At 42.4% G+C, this 15,972-nt stretch overlaps 1 protein-coding gene across 1 annotated transcript in view; it reads left to right on the forward strand.

Annotated features, from left to right (window-relative positions):
- Nucleotides 1-15,972, forward strand: part of pth3r (parathyroid hormone 3 receptor) — a 65,826-nt gene that overhangs the window by 21,702 nt on the left and 28,152 nt on the right. The window contains exons 2-4 of the mRNA XM_055921804.1: nt 10,763-10,868; nt 13,127-13,237; nt 14,793-14,917. Coding sequence (XP_055777779.1) covers nt 10,763-10,868; nt 13,127-13,237; nt 14,793-14,917 — 342 coding nt within the window. The remainder of the gene's footprint in view (nt 1-10,762; nt 10,869-13,126; nt 13,238-14,792; nt 14,918-15,972) is intronic.

Below are 15,972 nucleotides of genomic sequence, written 5' to 3' on the forward strand. Positions count from 1 at the left end.
TGAGCAGGGTTTTACGGGAGTATCTGGAAACCCTGTATCTGTCGTAAAATGTAGCTACTAACGTTGTACAACAGCATGGAAAAAAATATAAGTTGTACAACAGGAAAAAATTATAAGAATATTCAGAGGTATGAAGTTAGGAAAACTGGGTGTTTTGCAAATGTGGAACTTATAATATGGCTACTAATACTGGAAAAGCTAAATCAAAGTCCAAGTATACAGATTTGACGATATTCTTGCAGAAAAATGTAATATGATTGCAAATGTCTCATTCACAATTTGCCCAAATGTACCTGGGTGACTTCACACTAAATGTCATGTAGTTTGCTCATACTTCAAGTTATCCATCTGAAACTTTGCTGCCGTCTTGGGGACAACATTGGAATTACCTGAGTGATGGCTGGAACTGGGTCTTTTCTGTTGCATTTCAAAGATGGTGGTAGGAAAAAACTGTTGTTTTTTTCTTGTATTTTCTTCTACTAGATCTATTGTGTAATATTCTCCTACATTCAATTCACATTTCCACCAGCTTCAAGGTATTTCCTTTCAAATGGTACCAAGAATATGCATATCCTTGCTTCAGGGCCTGAGCTACAGGCAGATTTGGGTATGTCATTTAGGTGAAAATTGAAAAAAAGAGGGCTATCCCGAAGAAGCTATAGCCTACCCGCACAGGCTACCTACACTATCTGCGAGTTGTTGGCTAGAGCGCATGTGCTAAGACGAGAGTAGGCACATTTTCTATTTAACGCTATAGTTTCTGTGACAAAACTATCGGTAGAGTTGGAAATGTGATGGAAACACATTGAACTTTTGATTTTTAAATCGGTACATGAAAAGTGAAATGACATTGTGTGTACTATGTCATCACGCGCTGATGTTTCTCTGTAACAAGTTAGTTTGGTGGAAACACCACTGGAGGGAAATTAACATACTTTCTCTGTGAATTTTTTAATATTCATATTTTATATATGCAGATTTTAGAATATTCGCATGAAAATCTGTTGACAGTTGGATGGAAAACTAGCTAAATGTGACAAAATCTTTTGCTGTGAGACCAGGAGTTTTATTTTTGGAGCACTGTGCAACTATGAAAAAAATCTCCCAGACAATAATTGATGCAGCCTAATGATAAGGCTTTGCTTTACCATTGTTTCCAAGTGCCCTAGTGAAACACGATTTGTGCAGATTCATTAACGTCATGAACCACGTTTCCATTCACAGTTTCTATGCGAGTAAAGTCACACCGTATATTAAAAAAATCATCATGATAGCTGGGATGGAAACAGGAAATTTCTGTACAATTTTTTAAATGCCGACAGAATTTTTTGTTCAACACGGTGGGATTATTTTGTGTTGGTAAAATTCATGTGAGAAATGCCGATAGAAACTCTAATGCGCAAATATTGATATAATAACCATCATATCAAAGTAAACTTGGAGTCACGCGGTGATATGGTGTGCGTGGTCCTTCTACTATGGGAAATTATTCAGTTTATTAGGATGAACTTCACAGGGTGGTGAAAGTGCACGGCGATATTGATGCACCTCTACAATAAATATCTAGCGTCTTGATGATCAATGCTTGACTGATCGATGCTCTTAGGCTATTCATAATAATCTCATCCTTTAGACTGGCCTAGAGCACATGTGCCAAGACCACAGTAGGGACATTTGGTATTTAACACAAAGGTTTCTGTGACAAAACTATCAGTAGAGTTGAAAATGTGATGGAAACACATTGAACTTCATCACACATTTTTTATCCACAACAGGTCCGTTCGGTGGAAAAACCATTGGTGGGGAAATGCACATATTTTCTTTATGCATTTAAAAAAATATTTGCATGAATCGGTCGCCAATTGGATGGAAACCTAGCTACGGTTGCACCATTACTACAGTGAAAATGACTTGCTTCTAAACCAACCAGGTCAAAAGATCTGCCCCATACTACTGGCGCAACATTTCTATCTTCCAGTACGCATTTTACATTATAAACCATGTAGTGGGCCATTCTAAAACTACTCGGGTGTCGTTAACACTTTGTTCAGTCATGTTACCTCATTCGCTAGCTAGCTAACAACCTGCCCAAACTTAACCAGTATATCCAAACATCGGGGGCCAACAAGGACCCCGAAACTCTACACCAATCATACATAAACAACAAAATACTGCCCTGGTTACCCCTATCCCACTGCACTAGCCAACCTCGTCCTCCCCAGACCTCAGCAATCTTTGCACACAGGAAGCAACCTTTAAGAGGAACGAAGAAAACGAGAACAGAAGGGGAACAGACAGGAGCGACAGAACAGGACAATACCAAACACAAAATAAACAGTGGTAAGTCACGTGGACATTCAGGAACAGGGCACACAAGAGAGCATGTCAGCAACGACATTATCAGTCCCCCTGATGTGTCGCACATCGAGATGGAATGTTTGTAAGAATTAATACTATTATCCTCTGGTTAGGACACATAATCCTATCACCTTCTTGAGGTCTATGGTCAGTGTAGACCACAATATGTACTACACCCAACCCGACATAAACCTTGAAGTGTTGTAGCGCCCATATGAGTGCTAGCACTCAACTTTTTGGAAAATAAACTAACAGGCCTCTCAACACCAGACATATCTGCTTGCAGCAAGACTGCACCTGCCACCACATGACTGACATCCACCTGCAAGGTGAATGACAAATCCACCCGAGGAGCAGCAAGCACCGGAGTTGAGGTAAGCAACGTCTTTGCATCCTCAAAAGCCTGTTGACAGAGAGGAGACCAGACGTAAACCGCCTTGACTGATTTACTGAAAGCTAAGGGAGCGACCACAGTAGAGAAGTTCCTACAGAAACTACAGTAATAACCAATCATTCCCAAGAAACGCATCAGTTCCTTTTTGGTAGTCGGCGGTGAAAAAGCATCAATAGCTATCACCTTAGCCCGAACAGCACGCAGTTCACCCTGCCCAACCAACTTACCAAGGTATATAACGGTCGCCTGAGCAAACTCACATTTAGCAATATTGATAGTAAGGTGACCCGCAGCCAGGCGGTCGAACAAGGCTTGAATACGGGACAGATGCTCCTCCCAAGTATCTGCATATACCACTACATCATCCAGATAAACAGAGCACCCGACCAGACCGGAGACCACCCTATTCATAAGTCGCTGAAAAGTGGTAGGTGCATTATAAAGGTCAAAACTCATAACGGAATACGAGTAAAGACCGGAGGGTGTAATAAAGGCAGAGATTTCACTTGCCCTACTTGTCTGTGGCATCTGCCAATAGTCCTTTAACAGGTCAAATTTGCTCACAAACTTTGCTGCGCCGACCTGATCAACGCTGTCCTCCATCCGAGGAAGAGGAAATTAATCTGGTTTAGTGACACTTTACCTTACGGTAGTCCTACAAAATCGGTTTGTTCCATCCGGTTTACTGATCAAGATACAGGGTGAAACCCAACTGGAGAAAGAAGGCTCTGCTATATCACTATCCAGCATGTACCTGATCTCAGCATCCAGACAACGCCATCTCTCTGAAGAAACTCTATAGAACCACTGACGATATCGTGTTCTATTAAGTTTGTAGGTGTATCAGAAAACAAAACTGGAAAACTCTGAAACAGACCGACCATCTCGTCTCGCCTATCAGCAGGTAGATGAGTGAGAAGGCTATACAAAACATCCAGTGTCTCTGCATTTTTCTATCTACCCTGCAGTACGCAATCATCAGGACCAGGAACATCCTCCTCATCATGTACGGACCTAGCATGACAAGAACCCAGCGAAATAACGGTACTGGACTGAAACCCGTGAAAGGACTGAAACCCATGAACGGACTGAAACCCGTGAAAGGACTGAAACCCATGAACGGACTGAAACCCGTGCTCTCCTGTGAAACCTCCCTGGCGGCTAACAATAACCAAGGCAACCCCTCCTCCCAATCCTTATCCATCTCTGGACAATAAGCTCTCAACAAAGACTTAAGTGTTTGATGGAAACGTTCCAGCTCTCCTTGACTCTGCGCGTGATAGGAGCTAGCTAAATTGTGTTTAATATGGAGCTGTTGGAGAACCTGACCAAACAGATTAGAGGTGAAATTAGATCCTTGGTCACTCTGAATGACCTTAGGGATTCCAAACAGTGAGAAACTGAGTCAAAGCTTTTGGCACAGACTTAGTCGTGATAGACCGGAGAGGAGAGGCAGCAGGAAACCTAGTGGTCTGACACATCAGAGTGAACAGGTAACTACTACCATTCTTAGAGCGAGGCAGAGGACCAACAGTCAATAATCAGATACTCAAAAGGTTGGCTGAGTACGGTAATAGGAAAGAGTGTGACCGGCTTAATAGCTTGATTAGGTTTACCAGTTAATTGACAGGTGTGATAGGTTTTGATAAACTCAGAAACATCCCTCTTAAAACTAGGCCAAAAGAAATGGCCTAGTATGCGATTGTAGGTTTTCCTCATGTCCAGATGTCCAGCAACATCGTTGTGGGAAGTTTTCAGCACCAACTCACAAACCTTAAACGGTACAACAACCTAACTAATAGCCTCCCCCACAAAACAACTACATTGAGACACCCACTTTCTCATCAGGACATCATCCTGGAGAAAATAGCCCTGGGCGACATCTCCCAACTGTTGCAGAGGCACAATTTGGTCACGCAACTCTTCTAATGTGGGGTCAGCCCGTTGCTCCTTGATTGGAGCGGGGTACAGAACTGGAAAGTAGTGACATATTTCTTTGTGCCATCATCGTTAGCCGGAGCAGTGACCAGGTCGCCACGCCTCATGGAACGCGTCACCGCACATGCAGAGAACACCTCTGGGAAACTCTGCACGCACTCATCGAGAATCCCTACAAATTACGGCTTAGCGGAAACCACTAGAGATGGAGACACAACAGGCCATACACGCTCACCAGCCAAGTTATTCCCAAGGATAACGTCGATACCCTCAATAGGCAATGAAGGACGCACCCCTACAACAACCTCACCTTTCACCAGTTCAGAATCCAACATCAGTTTATGCAATGGAACTGACAGTGTTCAAACCTATTCCCCTAATTAAAACACTATTCCCGAAATCAGTCTCAGCAGAGAAGGGTGACACAGACTAACACAAACAACTCAGAGGCACCTGTGTCTTTCAGGATCTTCACTGGCACAAGGTTGTCACTTCCTAAGATTGACACAAAACCCTCCATAATGAAAGGTAAATAATCTGGTTCAATGTGGACTTTCACATGCCCCCGGGCATGAGATGGAGTGAACTGATGTGGGACAGGCGCTGCTAACATCATAGGCTTAGGTTTAATATAAGTGTGAGTCCTGAATTTAGCCTTAGCCCTGAGAATAGGACATTCGTTTTTCCAATGACCTGAACTCTGACAGTAGTAACACTCTTGACCAAAATCAGCTTTACCATGCGAGCCAGGCTCCACCCTAGTAGAATGACACTCTGCCCGTGAACCAGAGTGTCTCGGTGGGCGAGACCCAAATCTCTCTGAACGCCCCCACTCATCCCGAATACGGGACTCTGCAAAGACACTTTTGTGTGTCAAAACATACTCGTCAGCCACGATCAGGGATTGTGTCCTTAAATTGCTCTAGCATAATCAGATCACCTGGATAACCGCAGAGGCGGAACACCAGCGATTAAACTGAAGATAACTCTTGCGCAAACTCAACATCAGTCTGTTTGTCAGTCCTTTCTAAAGTTCTAAATCATTGGCGGTAAGCCTCAGGAACCAATTTGTAAATCTGTAACACAGCCATTTTAACCTTATCATAACTGACACTGTCAGCAACACAAAGAGCTGAATATGCTTCCTGCGCTTTACCAGTCAACACACACCACAACATTAAAGTGCGATCAGAATCAGGCCAACTCCTAGCATCAGCAACACGCTCAAACAACGAAATGAACATCTCAGGGTCCTTCTCATGAAATTTTGGCAACAACCATAAGTTTCCAACAATATCAAATGAGTCCAGGGCATGACCTAGAGGAGCGACTCCTAGATAACTCTGGGTCACCTTCCCAAAGCAAACTCTCCCCCGAGAGCTTTCCTTCCCTAACCAATTCTAGCCGCTCTTGTTGCAGCTTGATTTTAGCACTCTCCAAATCCTGTTTAAAATCCAATTCCTTTTCACACTTAAAACGATCATGTTCTAGCTCATGCTCCAGCTTAACGCAAGCATTCTCACGATCATGCTCCAGTTGTAACAGAAGCAGTTCTTTCTGTTGTTCAAAAGAAAGACTACTAGGGCTAACAGACGGAGTGGCCATTGTAGCAAAACGGTGGAGACGGCTGGGGAGGTGGCGAGTCCTCGGCATTGGCTGCCCTAGTGGTAACTTCTAGTATACCACTCTCCATCAGATTGGCCTTCAATATCAACCTAACAATTTTTTTTGACGTTTATCAGTCATTTCAACCTGGTAGTAATCAGCAATCTTCAACAGTTGTTCTTTCGTACATAATTCGAACAGTTCCTCTGATAGAACGTAAATAAACTCTTCTACATAAGACACCATAATCACAAATAACTGCTAAAAACAAACTCGCTCTTCCCCTCTGTGAGCACACCAGACCGGACCACAACAAGAGACACACCAATCACACTGGGCACCACAGGAGAGAGATGTGATATATAAGGAGCTTCCCTGAATCCTACAATAACTCAACCCTAGCCTTCGTGCGGCAGATTCCTCCAAGCCACGGATGTGCCCCCAAGACAACTGCTCAGTCCACAGACACCACACAAAAATAATGAAATAACCATGCCAAACGTATTCCGAAGTGAAACACATCGCTAAGCCTAACGGGGGAAAAGAAAGGCTATAGGTCCAGGTAGCAAATGACACTGCCCTACCCACTGAGGTACACAACAGATTGCACTCACCTCCGACTGATGTCCCAACAGCGAGTAGAGCAAAAGTTGCCAGCCTGGGCAGGGGCCTGGAAACTAACCAATGTTACTATTTCCAATGCAGCACACAACCAACAAGTTTACCAAACAAACAAAGGGAACCAACACTGGGCCTAACAAATATTACAAGATGCAAACAAAGCACCTACAGAGTTTATCGAACAATAACAACATTTTCTCCGAAACAAAATACTCATACCAGTTAGCCTAATGACACTCGTATTGGTCCTACTGGAATACTCTTACAGGCAACACATTGATGACATCACCGAACACACCAAAATCACTGATAACGCTAAGGCACAACACCAAAACACTTATAAGACTATGCAGTGAATACCAACCAAAGCACATCCCAATTAGCATGAGCCCGTCATAATGCAACAAAGTACTATACGCCAAAATGTCTAGGAACCAACCCTATGATCTCAGACAAGCCCCCACTTGTCACGAACCAGCTCGAAGCCCGCAACAAAAACGGAGACAACATAGAGACCAAGGAACAACAAAAACACCTCCACCAATCGAAGTAACCGACAGTTGAAGTCGGAAGTTTACATACACCTTAGCCAAGTACATTTAAACTCAGTCTTTCACAATTCCTAATATTTAATCCGAGAAGAAATTCCCTGTCTTGGGTCAGTTAGGATCACCACTTTATTTTAAGAATGTGAAATGTCAGAATGATAGTAGAGAGAATGATTTCAGCGTTTATTTCTTTCATCACATTCCACAATGGATCAGAAGTTTACATACACTCAATTAGTATTTGGTAGCATTGCTTTTAAATTGTTTAACTTGGGTCAAATGTTTCGGGTAGCCTTCCACAAGCTTCCCACAATAAATTGGGAGAATTTTGGCCCATTCCTCCTGACAGAGCTGGTGTAACTGAGTCAGGTTTTGTAGGCCTCCTTGCTCGCACACACTTTTTCAGTTCTGTCCAGGAGTGAGGTCAGGGCCATCTATTTTGGGAAGTGCACCAGACCCTCCTGCAGCAAAGCACACCCACAACAGGATGTTTCCACCCCCGTGCTTCACGGTTGGGATGGTGTTCTTCGGCTTGCAAGCCTCCCCCTTTTTCTACCAAACATAACGATGGTCATTATGGCCAAACAGTTCTAGTTTTGTTTCATCAGACCAGAGGACATTTCTCCAAAAAGTACAATCTTTGTCCCCATGTGCAGTTGCAAACCGTAGTCTGGCTTTTTTTTATGGCAGTTTTGGAGCAGTGGCTTCTTCCTTGCTGAGCGGCCTTTCAGGTTGTCGATATAGGACTCGTTTTACTGTGGATATAGATACTTTTGTACCTGTTTCCTCCAGCATCTTCTCAAGGTCCTTTGCTGTTGTTCTGGGATTGATTTGCACGTTTCGCACCAAAGTACGTTCATCTCTAGGAGACAGAATGCATCTCCTTCCTGAGTGGTATGACGGCTGCGTGGTCACATGGTGTTTATACTTGCGGACTATTGTTTGTACAGATGAACGTGGTACCTTTAGGCATTTGGAAATTGCTCCCAAGGATGAACCAGACTTGTGGAGGTCTACAATTTTTTTCTGAGGTCTTGCCTGATTTCTTTTGATTTTCCCATGATGTCAAGCAAAGAGGCACTGACTTTGAATGTAGGCCTTGAAATACATCCACAGGTACACCTCCAATTGACTCAAATGATGTCAATTAGCCATCAGAAGCTTCTAAAGCCATGACATCATTTTCTGGAATTTTCCAAGCTGTTTAAAGGCACAGTCAACTTAGTGAATGTAAACTTCTGACCCACTGGAATTGTGATACAGTGAATTATAAGTGAAATAATCTGTCTGTAAACAATTGTTGGAAAAATTACATGTGTCATGCACAAAGTATATGTCCTAACCAACTTGCCAAAACTATTGTTTGTTAACAAGAAATTTGTGGAGGGGTTGAAAAATGAGTTTTAATGACTCCAACCTAAGTGTATGTAAGCTTCGGACTTCAACTGTATATACAATCAACAATGGTGCATATAGTCAGTAGTGTAAGTGAGTGGCTGCACAGACAGACAAGCCACAATTGATTTTATATACATTTAAAAAAATGTATATATAATAATGCCACAACCAAAATCCAACAGCATGTCTGCATGGAGAGAGTCCCCTCCATGAATGGGGAAAGGTGAATTTATCCCTGGACACACTCGGCCCAGATGTGTCCCATTTCGCTGACGACCCTTCCGGCTCGACCCACCGACACCCCACTAAGCAAAACAAGAGCAAAGAGAAAGAATTCGGCAGACAGAGAGGGAGGGTCATCACAGGACCTATAGATAGCTTGAGCAAGAAAACCCAAATGTTGAGTTTAGTTTTTGGGGATCCCCATTAGATTTTACTATAACATAGGCTGGTCAAATATCATGGGCAAGTCATATTGACAAAATTGTTGTGAAGTTTGGGTGGGGTATGTCTGTTATAAAAAGATGTTATGCATTTTTTACACAAAAAATCAACTGTACTAGTTATTCAGGCTCTGGAATTGTCCCATATTGATTACTGTCCGGTAATATGGTCAACTGCAGAAAATAAAAATCTAGCAAAGTCGCAGCTGGCTCAAAACAGAGCAGCACGCATTGCCCTTAACTGCACATACTTAACTAACATCAACAACATGCATGCCAGTCTTTCCTAGTTGAGGGTTGACGAGAGATTAACTGCTTCTCTTCTAGTTTTTATGAGAAATATCACTGTAATAAAAATTCCAGATTGTCTGCATAGTCAAATAATGTTCAGCTCAGACACCCATACATACCCCACAAGACATGCCACCAGGGGTCTCTTCACAGTCCCCATGTCCAAAACAAATTCACAGCAATGCACAGTTTCCTACAGAACCGTGATCACATGGAACTCCCTTCCATCTGCAATCACTCAATCAAACAGCACAATAGCCTTCAAAAAACAGATGGAGAAACGATTCATGGAACGGCGGGGACTGTGAGGGGACACACACATAAACACAGGCACACACAGACACTAACACACACATTTTTTTGTGTTGTATTGTTTGTATGATTTTTGTTGTTGCATTGCTTGTATCTAGTTATAGATTTGACATTTGTGTGACTTTCCTTGTTTATCAGTGTATCAGTGTTTTGTTTCTTGTCATGTTTTGCGTTTTTGTGGACTCCAGGCAGAGTAGCTGCTGCTTCTGCAAAAGCTAATGGGGATCCAAATAAACAATCACAACAGCTGCTCTTCCAGGAGTCCAAAAGCCTTGGATTAGGATGTTTTCTGATTGGTTAAAGGTGATCTAATTGCTGACAAAGTAGTTTTGAACAATGCCGCTCTTTACAGGCACACACGGTTTTAATGAGAAGATGGCCATACTGAGTCGATAAAGTAAAACAACTGTGAAACAAAGCGATTCAGTTTGGATTTCCAGGCTTGGATTGAGGGGTTAATTGTCGCTCAGATTTCATTGGTGGAAGTTTTGGACCTACGGGCATGATCAGACAAATGGTAAGATAAGAAGAAGATAGACCTTAGACTTCACACCTGAAGGATAAAACAAATGTCGCCCTGTCTGCACACACAATCCTACTTGTTAAACAAACACAACATAATGCAATGATTCACGAACATGACAACTGTCATTCGAGAGCCACATCATTTGAGACATCACAACGTTTTAATGTCAAGTCACACGCAGCAGTGGACAGTCTGACCATTGACTGGTTGTTATGCTGGCTGCTAGCCAACTGTCTCGCCTAAATCATGGCATGTGTCACGTTGGGGTCAAGTCAACAGTTCTGACTTGGTAATATGATCTTCTTCTTCTTCTGTCCCTCTACCATAGATAGACTCTGATGATGTCATCACACGAGACGAGCAGATTTACCTCCTGATTGGTCCCCGTGCCAAGTGTGAGAGGATAATCCATTCACAGCTGGCCATAGTCAAAGGTGTGTTAACTACTTTAAACGCATCGCAAGTTATAGGACAGTGTTTCTCAAACCTTGGTATACTTCTAGAATACATCAAATACATGGAAAGTCTGGTTGTATTGGAGGAGAGGTATGGGAAACACTGTTACAGAACATAGCCTATACTTTTTTATGATTATATTGGGATCCCCTTTGGCTTCAGTTATGCACCCAACTGAAAATCAAGGGACAGAAAAGGTTTCTGGTGCAGTGGTTGTCCAGATTATGAATGATTTGTTAAAGTGTAAAATCAGCTTGTCTTGTGTCAACCACCATCAGTCCAATATAGGATAAAGTGTAATTGATTACAAATAAGATTGTTTGTCGCTTCGTCCTGTTCAAGTACAGTCAAAAGCGATATCAATCCAATATCCTGGAGTGAAGCATTTCCATAGTAACAGAAGGTCAGATGTGAGATGAATGATAGGAAAACCAGCTCGACTCACGGTCACGTGACGCAGAGTTATGATGCGGAGTCTTGATACAGATTGTGAATGGCCATCTGTTAGAAATGTAATTACAGACGTATCGTATCATCTGAGATACATTGCATTCAGAAAGTATTCCGATTTCTTGATTGTTTCCACATTGTGTTATGTTACAGCCTTATAGTAAAATGGATTAAATAAAAAAAATCCTCATCAATCTTCACACAATACCCCATAATGACAAGGCAAAAAAATAGGTTTTTAGAAATGTTTGCAAATTTATTACAAATAAAAAACAGAAATACCTTATTTACATAAGTATTCAGACCCTTTGCTATGAGACATGAAATTGAGCTCAGGTGCATCCTGTTTCCATTGATCATCCTTCAGATGTTTCTACAACTTGATTGGAGTCCAACTGTGGTAAATTAAATTGATTGGACATGATTTGGAAAGGCACACACCTGTCTATATAAGGTCCCACAGTTAACAGTTCATGTCGGGACAAAAACCAAGCCATGAGGTTGAAAGAATTGTCCGTAGAGCTCCGAGACAGGATTGTGTTGAGGCACAGATCTGGGGAAGGGTACAAAATAAATCTGCAGCATTGAAGGTCCCCAAGAATACAGTGGCCTACATCGTTCTTAAATGGAACAAGTTTGGAACCACCAAGACTCTTCCTAGAGCTGGCCACCTGGCCAAACTGAGCAATAGGGGGAGAAGGGCCTTAGTCGGGGAGGTGACCAAGAACCCGATGGTCACTCTGACAGAGCTCCAGTTCCTCTGTGGCGATGGGAGAACCTTCCAGAACAACAACCATCTCTACAGCACTCCACCAATCAGGCTTTTATGGTAGAGTGGCCAGACGGAAACCACTTCTCAGTAAAAGGCACATGACAGCTTGGAGTTTGCCAAAAGGCACCTAAAGGACTTTCAGACCACTCTCAGACCAAGATTCTCCAGTCTGATGAAACCATGATTGAACTCTTTGGCCTTAATGCCAAGCGTCACATATGGAGGAAACCTGGCACCATCCCTACGGTGAAGCACGGTGGTGGCAGCATCATGCTGTGGGGATGTTTTTCAGCAGCAGGGAGACTAGTCAGGATCGAGGGAAAGATGAACGGAGCAAACTACAGAGAGATCCTTGATGTAAACCTGCTCCAGAGCGCTCAGGACCTCAGACTGTGGCGACGGTTCACCTTCCAACAGGATAACAACCCTAAGCACACAGCCAAGACAACGCAGGAATGGCTTCAGGACAAGTCTCTGAATGTCCTTGAGTGGCTCAGCCAGAGCCTGGGATTGATCCCGATCAAACATCTCTGGAGAGACTTGAAAATAACTGTGCATCAACGCTCCCCATCCAATCTGACAGAGCTTTAGAGGATCTGCAGAGAAGAATGGGAGAAACTCCCCCAAATACAGGTGTGCCAAGCTTGTAGCGTCATACTCAAGACGATTCAAGGCTGTAATTGTTTCCAAAGGTGCTTCAACAAAGTACTGAGTAAAGGGTCTGAATATTTATGTAAATGTAATATTTCTGTTTGCAAAAATGTATAAAAGACTGTTTTTGCTTTGTCATTATGAGGTATTGTGTGTAGATTGATGAGGGGGGAAAACTATTGAATCAATTTTAGTATAAGGCTGTAACGTAGCAAAATGCGTAAAAAGTCAAGGGGTCTGAGTTTTTCCGAATGCATTGTATATTATGAAATGAAATGTCGTTTGAATTTTCTACTCCTTTTATTAAAGTAAGAGCACAATGACTCATACAAAATGGCCATCTGTGCTGTTGTATTTTTGCAGAAGATGACTGTGTACCGGAGTGGGATGGGATTATCTGCTGGCCCAGAGGGAAGCCTAGTCAGCTGGTCTCGGTGCTATGTCCAGAATACATCTACGACTTCAACCACAGAGGTGGGCTGGTTCATGACTAGATCACTAACCTAAAGCTCAATAGCTGCTTTGTTCTTTTTAAATACACTAATGGACAAACCCCATACAGTAGAAGGAAATATAGTACATTGTCCACATACATCGATCACTTACGTAATCATGACAAGTCAGTGATAGATTGCGTTTACCAGCAGACACTGGTCTTCAGGTTTTTAAATGTAAAATGTATTGTGTTACGAAACCAATAACTAGCCTACGGATATTGTTGCACTCGCTTTGTCTAGGGGTCATAGGCCTAGTTACATGATGTAACTTGAATGAATTATGTGCATCTATGTGAGAAATCAGCATATAAGCCTAAGTGTTGAATGTACATTTTCCCAGGGAAACAGTAAGCTTACCTTGGCCAGCTCTGTCTCTCTTGACCTCTTGGTCAGCCAGTCCAAGCAAATTATTCTTTGTTAAATTGGTGACAAAACATAAATATGTACAAAAAGGAAAAATACCAAAGGCATGCCCAAACTAAAAACAAAAAAACAAACGAAAGGCCTCATGGCCACCAAACAAAACCAGCAGCCTCACAGCTAGCAACTCGATTCCTTATAAGTGCACATTGCGAAATGCAAATTCAGTTTATGCAGTTCACCAGTCCCAAATCAAGTACTCTTTTTGCACAGTACTTACAGACATCTGCATGCATACTCAAGTTTGTTCATGTGTTTACAACAGTCCCAAACTATATCATAAGGAGTCTAACTTCACATTACATTAGATGTAACACGTATCAGCCTTGCTTTAAATATACAGTATGGAAGTTTAGTAGCTACAGTAGTTGTTAATATCACATTCTGGCTTGAATGTTGTCTGTATGGTTCATACACATAAGATACAACAAAAGCACACAATCCTCAGTTTTAGTCTAACAATATACACTGAGTGTACAAAACATTAGGAACACCTGCTCTTTTCATGACATACACTGACCAGATGAATCAAGGTGAAAGTTATGAACCTTTATTGATGTCACCTGTTAAATAGATGAAGGAAGCAGACAGGTTAAAGAAGGATGTTTAAGCCTTGAGACCATTGAGACATGGATTGTGCATGTGTGCCATTCAGATGGTGAATGGGCTAGACAAAAGATTTAAGTGCCTTTGAACGGGGTATGGTAGTAGGTGCAAGGCTACACTGCTGGGTTTTTCCAGCTCAGCAATTTACCATTAATCCACCACCCAAAAGACATCCAGTCAACTTGACACAACTGTGGGAAGCATTGGAGTCAACATGGGCCAGCATCCCTGTGGAACGCTTTCAACACCTTGTGCCCCGATGAATTGAGTCTGTTCTGAGGGCAAAAGGTGTGCAACTCAATATTAGGAAGGTGTTCCTAATGTTTTATACACTCAGTGTATGCTTTTGCTCATGGGCTTGGGAGGTGGGTCTTTTTAATTTCTGGGCAATATTTCTGTGCATTTAAGGGACCTCAAGAGCCCCTCCTGAGGCAAAAGCTCTGTTTTGCCCCTTTTAAGGCTATTGTACTAATGCTGATGGTATCCCTCTTCTCCCCATCCCCCAGGTCAAGCCTATCGTCAGTGTGATGCCTCAGGGAACTGGGAGCAGGTGCCTAGCATCAACCGCACCTGGGCCAACTACACTGAGTGTACCACCTACCTGTTGTCTAGCCATAGAAGCCAGGAGGAGGTGTGTGTGTGTGTGTGTGTGTGTAGAATAGTAAACGAACACAAATTTGACCTACTGGGAACGTTTTGTTAGTCTCCACAAGGTCAAATACTATTTCTAGGGGGTTTAGGGTTAAGGTTAGAATTCGGTTTAGGTTTAAGAGGATCTCTGTTTATGTTGGTATCAAACTTTGGGTTGCACTGGCCTATTGCAGCTTTCTGCCCTGTTTCTATATTGTACATCAGACTGGTTAGGAGAAGGTGAGAGAACATGAAAGGCCGAGAGCTCCGAGGGGTCACCCATGACAGTTCAACAACAGGAGGAAGACAATTGTTGATAAAGTGGTGGGGGTAAACAAGTTTAATTTGAAAACAAATGTTATATTAAATCATAATAAAACATACAAACTGGATCAATAAATTAATAGATAAGCAATTCAATAAGTAAGTACATAATTGGAAATTACACCAAGGGATGAAGGGATTAAGTGGGACAAAAATAAATGCTATGTTAATGTGCTTTATATATATAATACAATAAAAAATAAAAAAATACAAAACCAGATTGAGCAAATAAATACATAATTTCTTATTGAACTTCCTCCTCGTGTTGGTAGCCCTTCTAGGGTTAGGGTTAAGGTTAGGATTAGGTTTTAGAGAGTTTCTGTTTATGCTGGAATCAAAACTTGGGTTGCACGGCCTATTGCAACTTTCTGCCCTGTTTCTATATTGTACATCCGACCGGTCTGGAGAGGGTTAGGGTTAGGTTTAGGTTTAGGTTTAGGGGTTAGGGAAAATACGATTTTGGATGGAACTGAATTGTGTGTCCCCACAAGGTTAGCTGTACAAGACTGTGTGTGTGTGGTTGTGGTTGTGTGTGTGGTTGTGCTGTGCGTGTGTGGTCACATTTGTGCGCTTGTGTGTGTGTCAGTCTTGTGTGGCTCAGTTGGTAGAGCATTGCGCTTGCAATGCCAGGGTTGGATGTTCGATTCCCACAGGAGATCAGTAAGGAAAAAGTATGAAAATGCATGAGAGTGGCTGCTAAATGACTCAAATGGTAGTGTGTGTTATTTTTGA

This window comes from Salvelinus fontinalis, chromosome 1 (assembly GCF_029448725.1).
Source record: "Salvelinus fontinalis isolate EN_2023a chromosome 1, ASM2944872v1, whole genome shotgun sequence".
Lineage (NCBI taxonomy): Eukaryota > Metazoa > Chordata > Actinopteri > Salmoniformes > Salmonidae > Salvelinus > Salvelinus fontinalis.